This window comes from Argentina silus, assembly GCF_951799395.1.
Source record: "Argentina silus genome assembly, chromosome: 9".
Lineage (NCBI taxonomy): Eukaryota > Metazoa > Chordata > Actinopteri > Argentiniformes > Argentinidae > Argentina > Argentina silus.
Genome location: NC_139663.1, coordinates 7,177,278 through 7,196,642, shown reverse-complemented (window position 1 = coordinate 7,196,642; position 19,365 = coordinate 7,177,278). Strand labels below are relative to the sequence as shown.

General features: G+C 42.6%; 3 protein-coding genes across 4 annotated transcripts in view; 2 read left to right on the top strand and 1 right to left on the bottom strand.

The window, feature by feature from the left end:
• Positions 1-345: 345 nt before the first annotated feature.
• On the top strand, positions 346-2,201 carry LOC310809276 (forkhead box protein J1-B-like; the record flags this gene model as incomplete). The annotated part of the gene is made up of 2 exons (XM_083676471.1): positions 346-876; positions 1,374-2,201. 2 exons carry the CDS (start codon positions 346-348, stop codon positions 2,199-2,201), a joined length of 1,359 nt encoding a protein of 452 aa, XP_083532597.1.
• A 12,846-nt stretch (positions 2,202-15,047) lies between these two features.
• Positions 15,048-17,321, top strand: aanat2 (arylalkylamine N-acetyltransferase 2). Its single transcript, XM_083676536.1, has 3 exons — positions 15,048-15,611; positions 15,930-16,084; positions 16,287-17,321. Exons 1-3 carry the CDS (start codon positions 15,446-15,448, stop codon positions 16,593-16,595), a joined length of 630 nt encoding a protein of 209 aa, XP_083532662.1. The 5' UTR covers positions 15,048-15,445; the 3' UTR covers positions 16,596-17,321.
• A 306-nt stretch (positions 17,322-17,627) lies between these two features.
• rhbdf1a (rhomboid 5 homolog 1a) overlaps positions 17,628-19,365 on the bottom strand; it is a 31,998-nt gene continuing 30,260 nt past the window's right edge. For both annotated transcript variants that reach the window (XM_083677340.1, XM_083677341.1), the window contains 2 exons: positions 18,981-19,134; positions 17,628-18,755 (listed from right to left, as the gene is read on the bottom strand). In XM_083677340.1, coding sequence (XP_083533466.1) covers positions 18,336-18,755; positions 18,981-19,134 — 574 coding nt within the window. In that variant the 3' untranslated portion in view covers positions 17,628-18,335. The remainder of the gene's footprint in view (positions 18,756-18,980; positions 19,135-19,365) is intronic.

The window sequence follows — 19,365 nt, the reverse complement described above, 5'->3', positions numbered from 1 at the left end:
ACACATCGCAACAGGTTTGGATACTATTATAGCCTGTAACAGTTGAGGGGGATCCCTCAGCTGGTGCGGAGTGAACTTAGAAGGTAATTGTACTTTTTTTGTTGTTGTTGTTATTGTTTTCTTTAATTTACGTCTGGCTTTACTTCTTATGACTGTTTTTTAGATTACACCTGAGTTTAGACATTGTGGGACATTTTAAGTAAAAGATCACCACATTTGATATCCTACTTCAGCAGTTCATTACATGTGATGGAAGGTATGTGTAGGGGAAATTAATAAGAAATGTTTCTTAGGATTAATATTGATTTGCACATATTTATATATATTTTATAGAGAAGCTTAACAATGCCAGTACTACCAAACCAGGAGAAATGGATGAGACTTCACCCGGAAAACCATGGTTCAGTGCACCTTGATGACAGCCTCACCAGCCTTCAGTGGCTTCAAGATTACTCTATACTCAGTGCTAGTCTAGAAAGCTTCCCAGGCGCCAGCCACCCATATCACCTGCTGCACAGTCATCTGCACCCCCAAGGAACAGACTCTCCCTCCAGCCCGCCTGCTGGAGATACTGCTGCCACAGGTATTCCACAGAGTCTAAGCAGCCCCATCACCTCCAGTGCCTCAGACAACAGGAACTGCAGCCCCAGTTGCATGTTGGAACAGAAAGTGACCAACCACATCACTGTACCAGCCAAGCCACCGGATGAGGTAGACTACAAAACCAACGCTCAGGTGAAGCCACCTAATTCTTATGCCACGCTGATCTGCATGGCCATGCAGGCCAGCAAGAAGAATAAGATCACTCTGTCTGCTATTTACAACTGGATCACAGAGAACTTCTGTTACTACAGACATGCTGAGCCCAGCTGGCAGGTGAGTGATTCAGTCTGCTACATTATTGATCAGGGCTGAGACATATGAAGATAGCATGCATTAATCCCCCATGGATATTGATGTTGCATCAGTACACATTACTATAAACACTGTGCAATGACTATGACTATGTTATTATGATTTATGTTTTAATCATAATCAGGAGTTACTATATTTATGACTGATTTTCCTTGGAACTCATGGATGAATATGATCTTATTTAGGAGAGGATGTTAAAAATGTATGGGCATTGCATAAGTGTTTAACAGGTGTACACCAAATAACACAAATGCAACTTTGACTGAGGCATTTGAGTGATTATTTCCAGTATAGTAGATCCATTGCAAAAGTGTAACTATCATCTAACATTATATCAATAGGAAAAGCTTATATTTGATCCTAAATAAATATGTGTTCTCATGTGTCACACTAATAGTTTTGTTTGTATTATTTATTATATGTATTGATATTGATATAGCTGTACCATACATTCATAGAATTCCATTCGCCATAACCTGTCACTCAACAAGTGCTTCATGAAGGTGCCCAGGCAGAAGGATGAGCCAGGAAAAGGAGGGTTCTGGCAGATTGATCCCCAATATGCTGACATGTTTGTCAATGGAGTTTTCAAGCGCAAGCGGATGCCTGCCACCCATTTCAACATCCAGAGACAAAGCAAAATATTTACTACTCCCGGATCATCCCATAATGGAAATACCCATGAATACCAGAATTCCTCACAGGCCCACTATGGAATGTCCCATCGTGGTGCAGTTGTTGGGCAGACAAACAAATGCAAGCAGCCCTCAGTCAAACGTGGCGCTAACTGGGCAGCAGTCCCTAGGTTACCACTGTTGGCCCCAGACGTTAGAGAAACCGAGGCACTGAGGGGAGAGTTAGACTGGGCCACAGTGTTTGAAGATGTATTGAACGGGAGTGGCAATAACTTTGACGATCTAGACATGAACCTACCTCTGAACTCCCTGGGCTGTGAGATGGAACAGGCCCAACACTTCACAGGTGTGGGGAAGTGGTGCAGGGGCGAGGCGGACCAGGCCTGCAGGTACATGGAGGTGAACAACATGATGGGCTGCAGTGTGGAGGAGATCCAGTTGCACCTGAACGGGCTGCAGCAACCGCTCCCACTGGCCCACCCGCAGCACTTTGAGGAGCTGACACTGTTCTCAGATCAGCAGAGGCACCCCTGGGAAGAGTTGAAAGAGGAGGTGCAAGCAGTACCCATCACTCTTGACCATAGCCTCAGTTTCTGTGAGGGCTTATTCCCTGAGATACAACCATGGGAGAGAACAGAGTCTAACATGTAACACCCTCACCCATCACGAGCCCCAATACTGAACAAGCAGTCCACCAGGAGGACATAGTACTGTACCACAGTACTGTTTTGCTACATTACAGTACTGTTTTGCTACATTAGCATCATGGATAATTTAGAACAGAGAAACTTAAGTGAATTTATAGTCACATTTTTAAATATAATTTTATACATTTTCTATTTTATTGTTAAGGCAGTAAGCATCCCTATTATTCATGTGCTATCCTGAATGAATGTTAAATGGAATCAGAAAGTAAAGTGGGTATTTGATTTTCCTTTCATATACTCTAATTGTAGGGTACATATTTGCTACATACAGTAGTCAGTATTGTTTGGGCAATCAGAAACAATGCAGAACAAAATAGTATAGTTCCCAATGACAAGCATGGTACACTGTTGTTGCAGGGAGTATGTACAGTAAAGAGATTCTTGTCCTTTTTTGAGATGCAATTTTCAACTGTAACACACACAAATGATGATTATTTGTACATATTCTGAAAAAAAACAACAACTCAGGATTACTAACCATTGTTAGTATAGTCATTATGGCATGTGTCATGTTAAAACATTTGTTAGACATTATAGAAAAGCTAGACTCCAAGCCAAAGATATGATCACTGCAGTACCTTCATAAACGCCTTCCTCAATATGAATTAATTGTCTGGAAGCGAAGAATGACTGAAAAGAGGATGACTGTGATGATGATGATGATGATGATGATACCTGTTTCCAGGGAAACAGCTATGGGACCATTATCTTCTGTTTTCTGTAAATGTGTTTCTTTCTTTGTTCTTTCTTTTTTTTGGTTCTTTTTATGTGATGTCTTGCTTGTTGTAAATGTAAGAATTAATGTTACATTTCCATACACCAGCGAGTGCAATGGAATATTCTTCTTTTCCTAAAAATCTAAATCATTTGCATTTAGAGGTTGTAGAAAATGCTTTAACACAATAAATACAGTTAATAAAGAAACTGGACTGTCTCAGTGGTGTCGAGTACAGTATGTGTGTTTTTTTCTACTGTCTATTCTGATGCAGTAATTGATCAATGATTAGACATGCTGAACATACAGTGCAGTTTAAGCCTGCCCTTCATTATGACTTCTGACATTCATTCTGAGAGACTATTCAGTGATGAAAGGTGGGTCATAGCCCTTGCCTACACAGACTCATCACAGACAACTGTATTTTGCATCTCAGAACAGACCAACCTGACAGAGCCGAGTCAAAATGTAAGCATTTGATCCTGAGTGCACTGCTCCTCCATATTTCCTAAGATGAAATCTTGCCAAGATTTTACTATCCATTTTACTATTCATAAGCATATCCACAAACCACGACCCAGTTCCATGTGCAGTATCCATTAGAAAAAGGGGTTGAAGAGGTTACAGTGCAAAATCAATTATACTTATGGTGGTAGTAGTTCCAATGTTGTGAAAATACAATTTATAGATTTTCAGAGCTTCAAGACAAAGAGAGACAGACAGACAGACAGACAGACAGACCCACACACACACACACACACACACACACACACACACACACACACACACACACACACACACACACACACATTATGCTACCCATTGTTCATAACAAATCCCTCCTTGTGCCCAATGTTATGAGAATGACCCCTTTGGTCTTTCATAAGTTTGCCTCAGGCCAATCTCAGCTTGTCAATTTTCATCGACGAGACCCATTGGACAAATAACTGTGGTTCAATTTGGTCTGTGTGTATATGTATTTTGTCTATGTAATCTTTGCCCTGAACTTCAGCAGCTCAGAGGCAGGTGTTAAGGAAGAGTGCAGGTGGATGCAGTGGAGCAGGTCTAGGCATGCATGGACCATTGTGTGTTAAGTAGTGTCAAACTGCAGTCCATGGTCAACATACACTTCTGTTTGAGTCAAACTGAAATGCAAATTGAATCTCAATGAGTGGCATTGGGTTTAAATGTTCATATGAAAATTGCCACACCCCACTGTTGAACACCAACAAATTTGTTATGAGTAAAAGAAATTATTTGTTTTATTAGAAAAAGAGAAAAAAGCACAAACAACTTGGGCCAGAGGTCAAATTAACTATTTTTAACATGACAAACTCCCTGCCTGGCAGTGGATTGATTGGAGGACCCAAGCCTCCTGGGCTGCCCTGATAGACTTATAGGTTGAACCAAAAGGCTCTGTTCAAACAAGGTATGTGGCTACACTGTTGGCCTAACATGCGTCTGTTAACAGGAACAAGCAGGGCCGACACTGCACCTTGGCTGGTTTATGTCCCCCTGGCACTGCTGATTATAGGAGCTGGCTGCATGGAAAACTGGTACTTACTGATGGACTTAATCATAAAACTCTACACAAGCAACAAACAAACCACAACATTTCTGTTTTTGATATATTTCTAATGATGAGTAACCTCTGGTAATAATGTAAAAAGCAAGACAGATTTGGGGTGCTAGAGTCATGGTTGATTACTCAGGGACAGAGAGTATCAACCAGAGTGTTTTAATCAAACAGGATCGTATTTTGTGTCAGGGGTTAACAATGACTAATCTCATTTTCCAACATGGTCATTTCATTCCCATGGTTGCTAACTTGGTCTGGCCCGAATAGATGACATGCATTCTCCTCCCACCTGGGGGTCTATAGGAGGTTGGTATCATCTAAAGAAAAGAACATTAAAGCATGGAAAGGAGGATTTGTTTCTTTCCAATCATGCTGTTCTTTTTTTTTTTCTTCTGATATTTTCAACAATCGTCGCCATAATGCAGGGGCACTGACCAACACTCCCAACATATTAAAACTGACTGAAACAGACTATCCATACAATCTATTTGTCACTCACAATGTCAGATGTAACCATTGTATAATATCCAATAGCTTTTAATAAACTTCCTCTTTGACTCACAACAGAGCTATTGAATGTTGTCATGATTAATTGTAAGGAAACAGAGTAGGCTTTTATGCCAATTTTGCAAGTGGGGTTGTTTTCTGTTAAAACAGTCCAATGCAGCATAGTGCCTGATATGCAGGAGGAGGGAGTATGGATAAGGGAGGTAGGATGCTGAGAGACAGAACATAGTGTACCTGAGCCATACCTGTACCTGAGCCATACCTGTACCTGAGCCATACCTGTACCTGAGCCACACCTGTACCTGAGCCATACCTGTACCTGAGCCACACCTGTACCTGAGCCACATACACACTCTCCAAAAACCAAGGAAAGATCCTCTCTGATCCTTTGGTCAAATCTGCTTCACCACACCATGTGTGCAAAAACACAAAAATACATATAACATAGTACTTGTAGTTGAAACTTGCACCTTTTGGATGCAGGGAGGAGGTATAAGGACACATATGAACGACAGGGATAATCACTTGGAATGCTGGAATGATAATCACCATGCATAAACACCCATTGATTCACAAACACAATCTCTTCATCACAAGGTGAGATGATAGACATAATGAGTGTTAATCCCATTTGTTGTGGTAAAACATTTTTGGAAATGGCATTCCTGCCCTATTATTAGCCCAGGACCATTGAAGTACTACAGTGTCCTGCAGTGATGGGTCACAAGTTCAGAAAGCAGTGGATTCATGTAAAAAGGGCAGTGTGAGCCAGACAGACTGCCTGCAACACACACACACACACACACACACACACACACACACACACACACACACACACACACACACACACACACACACACACACACACACACACACACACACACACACACACACACACACACACACACACACACATAAAGATGGGTGCACAGGGAGGCACAGCATGAAGTTAATGCTATTCTATAGTCGTGTTTTAGATCTCTTCACATTCACAAAGCTAAGTCAACTACAGTATAAAGTGCCCTCTTGCTTTGATGGGCAGGGGTCAGAGGTTACATATCTGTTGGATGGTTCTCCTGGGTTGTAATTAATTGAGTGGAAGCTGGGATAGTCCCCTATAACTAAATGTTGTCTCAACCGAGGAGGCCCAAGGTGACAGACAGAGGTGAGATGTGTTTATAACTCAGGACCTCTAGTCAGATGATCCTCAGCCTTCATAAATAATGAAACACCAACAACTCCCTCCAGACCATGGAGAGAGGGAGCTAAAGAAAGCTGGTTGAATAAGCAATATCTGAGGATTTCATCTTCCATATCATCGCAGCAACAATCAAATAAACCAAGGTATCTACACTATATGTGCTGGTTTGAGGTGTGTGTGTGTGTGTGTGTGTGTGTGTGTGTGTGAGTCAGATTAACCATTCACTTTTCGTTTTACCCTTACTATGCAACTATCTTAATAAATTAGAGGCCATGTTTTACCTTTGTCTGTGCCTCCATCTCCATTTTTAAGAGTCTTATTTAATTAGCTGCTTCCTGCTTTGTGAGGTCTGACATCTGGCTTCCCAGCTGATTGGGTAACACTACACCTTCCCCAGGGCTGTGGCAAGGTGATCGCACTGAGGCAGATCCCCCATCAATATAACCAGCTCCCCTAATCAGCTGTCTGTATGCTGGAGGCAGATGTGTCTCCCATCTCTGTCACCTGCTCTCAGGATATCATCTCATCTCTCTCTCTCTTGACCTATGAAAATAATAATTATTAAACATTCTTTACATATTTACCATATACCCTTGCCCCACCAGACCAAAAAGTGATCCAATAAAAACAGTGCGGTGTAAAGATGAGGTAAGAATGACTTCACCCTTGGCCCAGAGAAAAGTGATCTGATGTCACTCCTCCTCATGTTCATTATGGATGACCAAGAACAGGCCAATTTCAGGATTACAGCTCTGTGTGGGCTCTCCCTCCTCACATCATTTCACCATATGTACTGAGCAAGAGACTCATCTTGTGCAACAATTCTCAGTCATACAGAACACGGTTCTTGAATTCACAAGAAAGACATTTAGAACAATGTAGAAATTCTAGAAGCAAACAAGAGATATGCAAAGACACCCTCCATAACACCTGTGAGCAAGATGCAACCCATGGCCCCTCTTGCAGAGGAGACAAGAGGGATTCATTAAGAGTCATTCAATCCGTAGGGACTACACCTGTCCCCGGCAGACTGCTTGTCAGGCATACATCTACAGTACCTGCTTACTGTGGAAAGGTGAGGGGTACAGGGAAGTCTGTGATGAGCATCTCCCAAAGGCCTCTCCTCCAGGAGAGAGAAGCATACCCTCTTCATCAGCAGCACTTGAAATATTCATGCTGGATCAACAGAGCAGCACAGGCCTGGGAACACAATCCTCCTCCTGGGCTTTCTCCCTGCTTCTGGAGGCAGGGAGCCACGGTGGCAGACCTATTCTGGGCTGTGTTATCTCTCTCTCTCTCTCTCTCTCTCTCTCTCTCTCTCTCTCTCTCTCTCTCTCTCTCTCTCTCTCTCTCTCTCTCTCTCTCTCTCTCTCTCTCTCTCTCTCTCTCTCTCTCTCTCTCTCTCTCTCTCTCTCTCTCTCTCTCTCTCTCTCTCTCACACACACACACACACACACACACTCGTCTACTTAACACCTAATGAAACCAGGCCGATGTGTTTTTTTTGGCTGCAAACCCCCCCGAACATGAACCCCTTGTAAATTACTATAATGTCAAAAGTTACTGTTAAACATCTCCTCATCTACACAGGCACAGGCAGGCATGTTTAAACCTGGAGCCCCTATGAGAACAAGCAGTGCTGTGGGAGGGACCAGGGGTGGTTTCTCAGGAAGGGGTAGCAGGTTCATGAGGTCCCAGGGGGGCAAGGCTCCTTAGGCAGCTGGTTAATGAGAGAGTTGGGGGAGAGATGGGATGACTTGTGGCAAGGCTCTCATTAATGCTGCACTAGGTATAGCACTGGGAGAAAACCAGGGAGATCCCTCCAGACCCACTCACCCCTACCAACAACCATAACTGACCTACATAGATAGAGAAATATATGGTGAGTATGGTGTAACACATGCATTTACATCAACCAAAATCCCACTAAGCAGTCAACTGATTTGCATAGTAATATATGCCATTTAGCTGACGCTTTTATCCAAACTGACTTACATTGCAGTGAGTGCATACATTTTCCCGTACATATGGTCCCAGCGGGAAACAAACCCACAACCTAAGCGTTGTTAGCTCTACCATGCTCTACCAACTGAGCCACAGTCACTACAAACAGTACTGGTTGTAAGTCTTTGTGAGTGAAGGCCTTGTTTTGAGCAGAATTTAATTCCTACTCTTTTAGGATAGCATGAAAAGGGTTCAATCAAAAGCAAATATATTCCACTAAAGGCTCAGGCAAACAATACTGCTGAAACAAAACAATACTGCTGAATAGATTCAGTAACTAAAGCAGTTGTCCGCAGTCAATCCTAATAAAAGGTATCATAATTAGAACCTTTAACCCACAAACAAATCCAGACCATAGTTGCTGAGGCATTGTTAAATACCCTTTTATGATCATACGGATACTTAATTGTGTCTTTAGCATTTGAATCCCCTAGTCCGTAGGCTGAGAGGGGGCTCTTTGTGGAGAGGTAATGATGGGGGCTTGTTCAGTACCAGGGTCAGGGTCTGTCCACTCTTCAAGTGGCTCCCTCTTACTTGTGTCACAGGACCAATTAGCCATGACCACAGGGACATGAATTAGCCAGCTGCCATCAGGAGCTAAGAGGCAGGAGAGGACACCAAATACTGCTGTCTTAACCATGTTGAATGTGTGGGTAGTTCTATATTGCCATTGTGGATTTGTCTTTGGAGAGAATAACAGCGGGAGACTGTTGGAGATTCCCATTCAGAGAAAAATGTATTGTGCTAGCTATTATCAAAGTAATGTTGCTGAGAACTGTGGATGTTGCATTAGATATAACGAAACTGCCTAAAATGAGTTGAATCGATTTCTGACGTGTGTTTCTTATTAATAATAGGAAATACGTGAGTTACCTCACATAAAAGGAAAGAGAAGAATCAAGCAACTGTTTGGTCCATTGTAATGAAAGCAGCCAGGCATGTGTTCCATGTCACATGACCATGGTGCTGCTGTCCTCTTGGCATCACACTGACACAATGGGCTCTGCAGGGGGTGGCATTCCAACGGGCTTGTGTTACCTCCCACTGGTGAATGGCCAGCTCAAGTTAACAACTCATAAGAACACTTACTGGCTTAACAGGCTATATTAAGAGGAGTATGTGTGCGATGCTGCGGGGGGTAAACATGTGGTAAACAATAAAGGCAGTGACACTTCATTCACACAATCATTCAATAGTACAGGTATCAAGGTAAACAATCTGAACAGTGCCCTCTGCTGCCAGTCACAATCCAAGTGGGCCTACTGCTACTCTGTAATCATATGCTGTACACAGTGTAAGCATGACATGGGCCAGTGAGTGCTTCCTTAGATTCCTTCTCCTGCAACCTTGCTGATATTAATACATAACCACCGGCCTGAAAGATTAAAAATGTGACGGTCCAAAGTGGGTCCATCACACACTTTCCTTTATGTGTCCAGTTTCCTGGGGTCCAGTTTATCATGACAAAGGAATGTGCTTATATGGCCCTCCTTGCCTGGTCAAGATTTTTTGTATATATGGTCTCTTTCGCAAGTGCATGCTGTCCACAATATCTATACAATTACAAAACAACACATACACAATACAACACAGTTAAATATTGAAATCAATACATCATATAAAACCACAATATATCAGGAGAAACAATTACATCTTTCACCAAAGAGATCCATCAACACCCTAAATTGCCACAGCGGCACCAGAACAACCAACTGAAATGTTTTTTGTAGATTGTACCAGCAGTGAGATACACCATAACTAAAAGCAGATTTACCCAATTTGGTGGAGACCTGAAGAACCTCAAGAGTTAACCAACTTTGAGAACGAGTTAGGTCATTTATGTTCTTGAATTTCAATAATGAGGTTAGGTAAGCCGGGAGTTTATACTTCATACACAAAAAGGGAGTAATGAGGGATTTTAACGAGGTCCAGCCACCTTTTGATCAAGCATGCAATGATGAGTATGAAAACTATCACCTGTGATAAAGCGAAGGGCGCTGTGGTAGACGGCATTCAGAGGTTTAAGAGTAGTGGCTGCTGCATTTTGGTAGATGACGTCACCATAAACAAGCACTGGCATAAAGTTTGATTGCACAATCTGCTTTCTGCTGTTCAGGGAAAGGCAAGATCTATTCCTATAAAAGAAGCCTAGATCAGTCCCAGTGGATTTTTTTATCCTTTCATCTCTAAAACAGACTATCGGACAGTGATCATTAGCAAAAACACCACTGGGTATATTTTTATAAGGCCTATTTTTTAGGATGATGTCTTGCGGGGTGGATTTATCTGGATTATTGAAGTTAGGCCGTGTTGGTTTTGAAATTAACTGTGATAGTTGTAAACCATTGCATTGGTATTTGATTTTATCTGAGTTTTGAGACAACCAGTCTAGGTTAAAATCACCTGTTATTACTACTTCAGAATGTACATAGGAGGATAGAAGTGCAGCTAAGTTATCAAGGGCACTATGATGAGCATATGGTGGGCAATACACTCGTATCACAGACAGCTTAGAGTTATTTCCAAAACACACACTTAGGACGAAACATTCATATTGATTTGGGACAGTGGAAGACAGCAGAACAGATGCAGTAAAACAGTTTTTGACAAAAATAGCCACACCTCTCCCTCTCCCTTCTCTTTCTGTCCAAAATATGGTATAGCCATTTAAGGACACATCATTGTCAGGCACCGACAAATTTAGCCATGTTCCAGAGATCTTAAAAATGTCTGTGTTTCCCTGCTGAGCCCATGTATTGATGAAGTCCATTTTATTTATTAGGCTTCTGGCATTTAAATGTAGTAGTCCAAGCCTATTTGTCATTTCAAAATCATCTGATGTTTCTCGGGTGGGTAACTCCCCTGAGGCGTAGGCCAATTTGCTTGCCTGTGCTGAAACAGGTTTTATTGGCAGTCTATGAGGGAAATGGATTGGGGTTACCTTAACAGGGCCTCACCACTTTAACACCTTCTCCAAGGTTACTGCCAGAGTCACTCACAATCAGGTCTTTTCGTGTAGCCAACAAGGATAATTCTCAACATTGTCAAACTGTCACCAAGGCGCTCTCTAGTGGGCGAATGGCAATTTAACCTGTTCATTCGTCTTCAAAATAAGCAGAACGGTAGATACATTTTTGTATTAGTGACAGACTAATAGTGACCATTAAAGTTGTATCGTATTGAAGTGTCTTGCAATTGAAGTGTCTTGCAATTATCAGTTTCTCTGCCATATTTCAAATGTTAACAGTGGCGAACGGATCTGAGATAGATTAGCAATCCAATTCCACACTTTACTACAAAAATTCTTGTCAACTTGGGTTGTTGTCAAGTGAACAGTGTCCTTAGATAAAACATAAACAAACCGGTAGATTTGCTCAGAATCCATGCACGTCATATACTGCACAAGGTATCATTTTGGAGTAGACCAGTATACTAATCAGGACCAGTTTAAAGCTCATTGTGCACCATGGCTATGGACGCATAACTGATTGTCTCAATCATAATTATATGAGCTGCATGCTGCACAATTGCAAGCAGGGAGAAGTGGAACAGAGATAATAACATGCTGCTATTGTTCTTGAGTAAACAGGTGGGCATTACCTTCATTGTGCCGGGGCTTATGAAGATTATATTCATCCATATTGTATAGCTATTTGAGACTCCACATTCTATGAGTATAGATTTGATACTTTATCTCATCCAAGCTCAGACTGGTCAGAGTGACCTGTGCAGGCCTCGCTAATATCATGCGTTGGATATAATGATGGCTTGCTGAATCGTCCTCCCTCAGTTCTTCTCTGTATGACGTTCTGTGGTGTCTGTTTTCCATGTAACTGGCTGAATCACAAAGAGGAAAGAATGCCTCTCACTGGCCACCTGCAGAGCCACTGTCTGGGTCCAGTTACAAGCTCAGCCAGCCGGCAGGTGCAAGGCAAAATTCCCTATCCAAGGCAATCAATCTACAAGTTTCTATGCTTCTAGAGTGTGTGTGTGTGTGTGTGTGTGTGTGTGTGTGTGTGTGTGTGTGTGTGTGTGTGTGTGTGTGTGTGTGTGTGTGAAAATTAAATTGGTTGTTGAGCTGCAGTGGTAGTCTCCGCTTCCGAGGTCAGTGGATGTGTTTGGAGCACAGGGACAGACTGTCTAATCTGCTGCCCTCTCAGCCACAGCCAAATCTTCTATCTACCATCGTCTCACAAAACACCTTGTCTTACAGCTTGTCCAACAGCTGGCAAAGTAGGCTAACAGTAGGCTGTAGAATTTAATTTAATTTACAATTACTGTGGTTCTTACACAAAGCTACATGGTATAACAAAATAAGCATGGGCTATAAACCATCATCTAGGAGAATGGGAGGAGAGAGAATAACTGGAATTAAAGGGTAAATGTTATTTTGAGGCTTCATGTTGAGTTTATGTGAATCAAGGATGTAACAATATCAGTTGGGCTTGTAATATGGATATTTATCAAATCAACTGTATGACGTCAATTGAAGAAGATCCAGACCTGGTATGCCCTCTCTACAGTACAACACCTTTTACATCATCACAGAACACTTACCATCACTCCTCATTTAGAGTCGCTATAACTAGCTACTCTGAAAGGTTGGATAACACCTGAGATAATTACCTGGCAATCACCAAGCCACTCTCTCCTGAGTATTTTACAGCCAGTTGGAGAGATTAAGAAAGCAAGTGCTTTGGGCAGGTTGTATGAGGTCAGGTCATCTAAAAAAAACACTATCTGTGCTTTTGCTTGAATATTCGGAGAGTCCACAAGTGGGGATTTGCCCTCATTTAGGATTGGCCAGCGGTCTGGATGATGCAGCTATTAGCTGGAAATAGAGGGACACAAGACCCATTACTCAATAATGTGGTTCAAGAGAAAACAACAGAGCCAGTCAATAATCTGAGAAACAATGCTTTTTGGTGGAGGTATTGGTCTGTGGAGTTCAGTTACTCTACAACCATAAGAGCCTTAACACCATTGAATGTATTAAGCCAGTGTGGATGAGGTCATGGAGGAAAATCTAATCATCTGAAAAACAAGTCATGTAAGCAAGTAACTGAATTAAAGAGCCAACAAATAAAATTAATGTCATCCAAACATAATGATAAGTAATGAAACCCATATTTGCTACCTGGGATGGAATGGATTGTGAAGGCATGACATAGTATCATTTCACTCATGCAGTGAGTGTAGGTTTTATTACTGTCAACTTTTCAGGAGTTGTTGTGGGTAGTGAATTGTCCCCAAGCTGTTGTTTATCCACGGTAATTTTCCACAAGAATTATAGAACTAGATTATATCTGACTCCTCCATTGTAATGAGGTTGGAACTACTGTATACAATCTTCTTTATAATCAATCTACCGTTTTGTGACATTAGGGTAGATACTGTACTGTAAGATGTTATGTACCCTGTTATAGAGCTTTGATGGAGATTCACTGTGTACATGTGTAGGTTTAATGCAACAATGGTCAAGAGAACGTTTTTAAGATCAAGCATCCCAGTTTTCTTTTCCTCAGCACAAGAAGAAAACAGTTTCAAACACAATCTTAATTTTGGAGTAACAGTTAGTAAGCTCTAACATTGAGTATGAATAAATGCTGCCATCTGGCATTTATGTGTGCAACTGCAATTTTCACAAATGACAAACAGGTACTCAAAATCCGTACCATAGTCCAAGCAGGTTTGTGCAGTCCTACAGTTAAAAAAACATGATACTTTACATGTGGATAAGCTGCACAGCACAAAAGCAATATCAGCTAAACCTCTCTTGAATCGCTTTTAATAACTTATGACATGATGTGTTTTGTCAGCTATGGTTCTCTATCTTGTGACATCAATAGATTCATTTTGCAACCTTCTCTTCCTGATTCCAGAACTAGCAAGCATAAACAGGTTTACCCCAGGCAGTTAGAAGCAGATGCTTTTTCATTTAATTAGCAGGTGAGCTAAACCTCTTTAAAGCGTGAAATCAGCCTGACAGCAATCCACACAAATCTCCCTTGCCCTGGGTTTGGTTCGATCAAAGCCCACATGTCCTTGGCCTCCAGACAGACAACACACACACACACACACACACACACACACACACACACACACACACACACACACACACACACACACACACACACACACACACACACACACACACACACACACACACACACACACGCAAAAGTATGGTTGTGTCATGTTAGTCAGCCAAACGCCACACACGTGTAGCACATGTGTCACTTGAATGGTGCATGTGTGGTGCATGTGTGGTGCATGTGTTACATAACATACATCCCCCTTGATTAAATACACTAAGAGCAAACCTGAGTATATTCTCAGAAGGATAAAAGTGATCTTGGTCACCACTGTCAAATAATAATTATCAATTATCATTACCAAATATGTCATTATCAATGTGCAAAAAGCACACAAGATGCCTAGCTTCACCGTTTATTTTTACAAAAAGAAAAAGTAATTATTCAGATTTTTTTGTTTTTGTTTCATTTAAAACCTTGAGAAGCAAACCTACAATAAATCACAAGCATACAGTATGCATATGTAAGATAATGCAAGAAGTTTACTTAGTTATGCCTCTTCAAGTTAGACTACATTTCCTCTGTTAACACAGACGAACAACACATTCAATAAGTATGAAATAAGCTCACTCATCTGGTCACTTGCCACCAGGAGCTTTGGTGAATTTAGAGCCACACACGTGCACAGACAGTTATCCCTCATTGGAATGACCACTTTGGGAGATCCGGAGATGGACCAATAAAGGACACAAAGGGAGAGGAGAGTGCGCACATGAGAGTGAGAGACACAGAGAAAGAGAGAGAGGGAGAGATAGAGAAAGAGAGAAGGAGAAGAGGGAGGGTTAGAGCAGTCAGGAGCAGAAGAGGTGGAGAGACAAGAGGACCAGGGACTACTACTCTAAAGTACTGAGGAAGACCAGTTAAGTGAGTGGACTAGACAGAGAGAACACTAACTTCAGCTGTTTTGGAAGTGTTGGATTCAAACGCTGTTTTTATCAAGCCACTCAGGCACAGAAACTGGTCATCAGATAACATAGAGATCTACCTATAACATAGAGATAACATCTCTACAACAAAATACTGGAAAGAGAGAGAACAGATAGAGAGTAAAAAGTCCCCAATTGCTTCGTCCGTTGTTCCAGTCACCATGACACAGCAAGTCAGCAGCTCGCCTTCCCTGAAGCCTTTCTTCCTGAAGACTCCGATCAGCGTGGTCAGCCCCCGACGCCAGCGACGCCACACACTCCCTGCCAGCGAGTTCAGGAACCTCACCCCACAGGACGCCATCAGCGTGTTTGAGATTGAGAGAGAAGGTAAGAGTGTGTCCACATTCTACCGTTTACAAATAATATGCAGTATTTGTTCAACTAGAGGGAGAATTTGAGGTAAAGAGCCTTATGTACAGTAGGGCCTTCTAAATTAACACATTTTCTGTAATTTTCTGAAAAATACAAAAGCTTTTTTCTCTAATCAGCTTTAAAGCAACATTTATATATTTACATTTCAAGATACACCAAAAGAGAGTAAGCATCTGTTGACATGCCAGTAAGGCCTGGTTTGTTTGCTAATCTTTAAGATGTGTCTGCTTACTGTGTCTCATCTTACCTTGTGTATTATGTTTGCTGCACTAGCATTCGTCTCCGTGTCTGGAGAATGCCCCCTCACCCTGGAGGAGGTGCTCAACTTCCTGAGTCAGTGCCCGGAGTTGTCCCTGGGCTGGTTTGAGGAGGGCCAATTAGTGGCTTTCATCATCGGCTCAGGCTGGGGCGAGGAGAGACTGGCACAGGTGAGACGTCCCCACCTCCCCTGTCTCCTCTGAACATGTGGAATGTTTAAACATGTTTGCGTTCACAAATAATTTAATAAGCAAAACACTAAGATCACTTCTGAGATAGGAACGGTAACTCAGCTGTAAGCATGAAGTTCCTTATTGTGCTTTTATGAATTACTAAGGTCACTAACTCTTCCTCTGTATTTCTCTGCTCTAGGAGGCCATGACCCAGCATGTCCCAAACACCCCCGCAGTCCACATCCACGTGCTGTCAGTGCATCGCCACTGTCGCCAGCAGGGCAAGGGCTCCATCCTGCTGTGGCGCTACCTGCAGTACCTGCGCTGTGTGCCGGGTCTCCGCCGGGCTCTGCTGGTCTGTGAGGAGTTCCTGGTGCCCTTCTACCAAAAGGCCGGCTTCAAGCAGAAGGGACCATCAGCCATCTCTGTGGGCAACTTCTGCTTCCAGGAGATGGAGTACATGCTAGGTGGCCTGGCTTACGCACGGCGGAAAAGCGGCTGCTACTAGTCACCCCCACCCCGCCTCCTCACATTCACCATCCTGGCACTGGAACCGATCCAACATGTAACACAGACTCTGGGCAGCACTGATGACCCACCAGACAGCAGACATACAGACAGACACAAGCACAGGGCCCCTTGTGTGCTAGCCCCTCCAGGAGCCCCGCAAGTCTCAGCTGCAGCTTCTGTGACTTCTACTGTCCAAGCCTCACAGCATCCCTGACCCCCTGCAACAAGAAGGGACTGCACACTAAGGGAACACAAATGGGTTTAGAAAGCAAAACAACAAAAAGAGAAACAGATGGCTATCAGTGAAAGGACAGGGTGCAATCATTGTATGTTGAGATGTGGGTTGTCTACTGTATACGATTTCTCTGTCAAGTTCACATTCTGTAAAGCAAACACTCCCTCCCCTTATCATCAGCTCCCAAGCTGAAGGAGGATATCATCTTAATTTTGAGAGATCTAAATTCATTTTTACTTGACACAAACCTAATTGCTCTCTTTGACTGTAATGGAATGTAGAAAAGATCCCCTTTGGTCTTCATGGAGAAAGAGAATACTTCTATTAGAATGTTCTGAGTGCAATGTAAATACTATTTTATTTTTGTAAACCATATGAATCCTTTGGTGTGATTATGAACTCTTAGGCATTAGCTCATCTTTTTGTATGTGACTTGTGATTTCTTATCAATGATAATAAAGAGGCAATAAAGAGATATGTCACCTTAAACTGTGTGTATAAATGGGTTTCACTTCTACATCAATATACACCATGAAAATATGTAATTAAAATATGAAAATATCTAATTATCCCATTATGCCAACATTCTAACTTCTTGCGATAACATAAAATATCTACATAACTCACATTTGAATCACATCAAAACATGTTGCAAAATATTCCTCAAAATTGTTATGAATCTGTCATTCTGAAAGTGGAGTACAGCATAGTGCAGCAGTTCTAATGTTGGCCTCATACTGTACATTTAGAACATACTAAGGTGAGAGAAAACCAGACAGACTTCAGTGATGGATTTTAGTTTTTTACTGTTGTATTCAGTTACATGTGATTAGACAGGTAGCTAAAACACTACCTTATTAAAATCAATCATTACTTCTTAAGAAGCAATAAACAAATAAAAGGATAACATTCGAGTGCTCAACATAGTGTAACAAAAATATGGCAGTAGTTGGTACATTTATCAACAAGGCACCATAGGTATTAATGTTTGAGTTTTGTCCCTGGTTTTTTTGAGAGGTTGCCTGAATAATAACAAAACCTACTCCTGGATTGTGAGTGTTAAAAACATAAAAATAAAAAATGACAAATTGAAAAAAGACAGAAGTTATTCCTTCTCTCTGTTGTACCAGTGCAGGCTCCTCCAATCCCTGTCTCAGACATGAGGAGAGGTGAGGGCTTGGATAGGGCTCAGAGTTGCCATACCCTTTTCCCTGGTCAGTGGAGGAGAGGAAATGACTGGGGCTAAAATGGAACGTGATTAAAAGAAGTCCCATGATGGGTGAAGTGGCATTCCTACTTATACTGACATTACTGAGTAAAAAACACAAGCATATTGTCACAGTTCAACGAGCCACAGAGAGTGAGAGACAACAGGGCCCTCCTCTCCCTCAGACACACTAGGGCAGAACAGAGACATGGATTGGTTGATAACATCTGCCAATCGATTCCTCTTCACCTGATGCCCTCCCCCTGCGCTCTACCTCCACCTCCCTTCTCCGGACTTCAGTGGAGGTGAGCGTTGAGGTCGTACTTCTCGCAGAACTTGTCCGTGAAGGGGATGCAGGTGAGTAGCTCGCACCAATCACACTTGATGGGGTAGACGTAGAAGAGCACCGCGAGGCCAGCAAAGAGCCCCACAAACACCAGCAGGAAGACGATGATCTGGCAGCGCTTGCGGTACATGTCCATGCGGCCAAAGCTAATGTAGGGTAGGAAGGCGAAGGAGAGGAAGAAGCCAGAGATGAAGCCACAGATATGGGCGAAGTTGTCGATCCAGGGCAGCAGGCCGAAGGCGAAGAGGAAGAGCACCACGCACAGCAGCTTGATAAAAGCCCTCCAAGGCTGGGCCAGGATCTGCCAGCTCTGGATCAGCTCCACAAACAGGCAGGCCAGGATGCCAAACTGAGACCCAGCTGGACCCACCTGATGGAGGGGATGAGAGAGAAGAGCCAGTTAGCCAGGGAAAATAAATACCAACAACCCACCTACTGTAGAGATATGCTACCAAGTGTTCTGTGATGTGTCCTCTCAATAAGCATCATGGTCAGGGTGACCTCAGAGTAAGTCAGGGGTGGGTTATAAAATGACTGCCGATAACTCCTTGTCAGGTGAAGTGAATGTGTTGGTGTGCAGGGGACTACTGATCACCTCAGCTCTATAGGGCAGGAAGATGGCACTGGCCAGATTGCCAGTAATACCACTGAGGATATAGATGATGGATATTCGCAGCCACCCAGCCAGCTTCTCCAGGTCCCTCAGGATGGTCATTTGGAAACACACTGATACCAGGCAGTGCAGGATCCTAGGTTGCCAGGGGGAAAACAGAACATCAAATACTGATTTTAGTGGAAATCTATTCATCATTATATCAGCCATAGGCCAGTCCATATGAAAATAGACATCAATGAGTGAATGTAGGATGAAGTAGACACTCATTGAGAGTAGGGAGGGGGGTAGTGTGTGTGTGTGTGTGTGTGTGTGTGTGTGTGTGTGTGTGTGTGTCTGTGTCTGTGTGTGTCTGTGTGTGAGAATA

What these genes read in the sequence shown, in the direction of transcription:
- aanat2 (XM_083676536.1), top strand. Translation starts at nt 15,446, where the DNA reads ATGACACAGCAAGTCAGCAGCTCGCCTTCCCTGAAGCCTTTCTTCCTG. An exon ending in GTTTGAGATTGAGAGAGAAG is followed by an intron (nt 15,612 to 15,929) that starts GTAAGAGTGTGT and finishes TTGCTGCACTAG; the next exon opens with CATTCGTCTCCGTGTCTGGA. An exon ending in GCGAGGAGAGACTGGCACAG is followed by an intron (nt 16,085 to 16,286) that starts GTGAGACGTCCC and finishes TCTCTGCTCTAG; the next exon opens with GAGGCCATGACCCAGCATGT.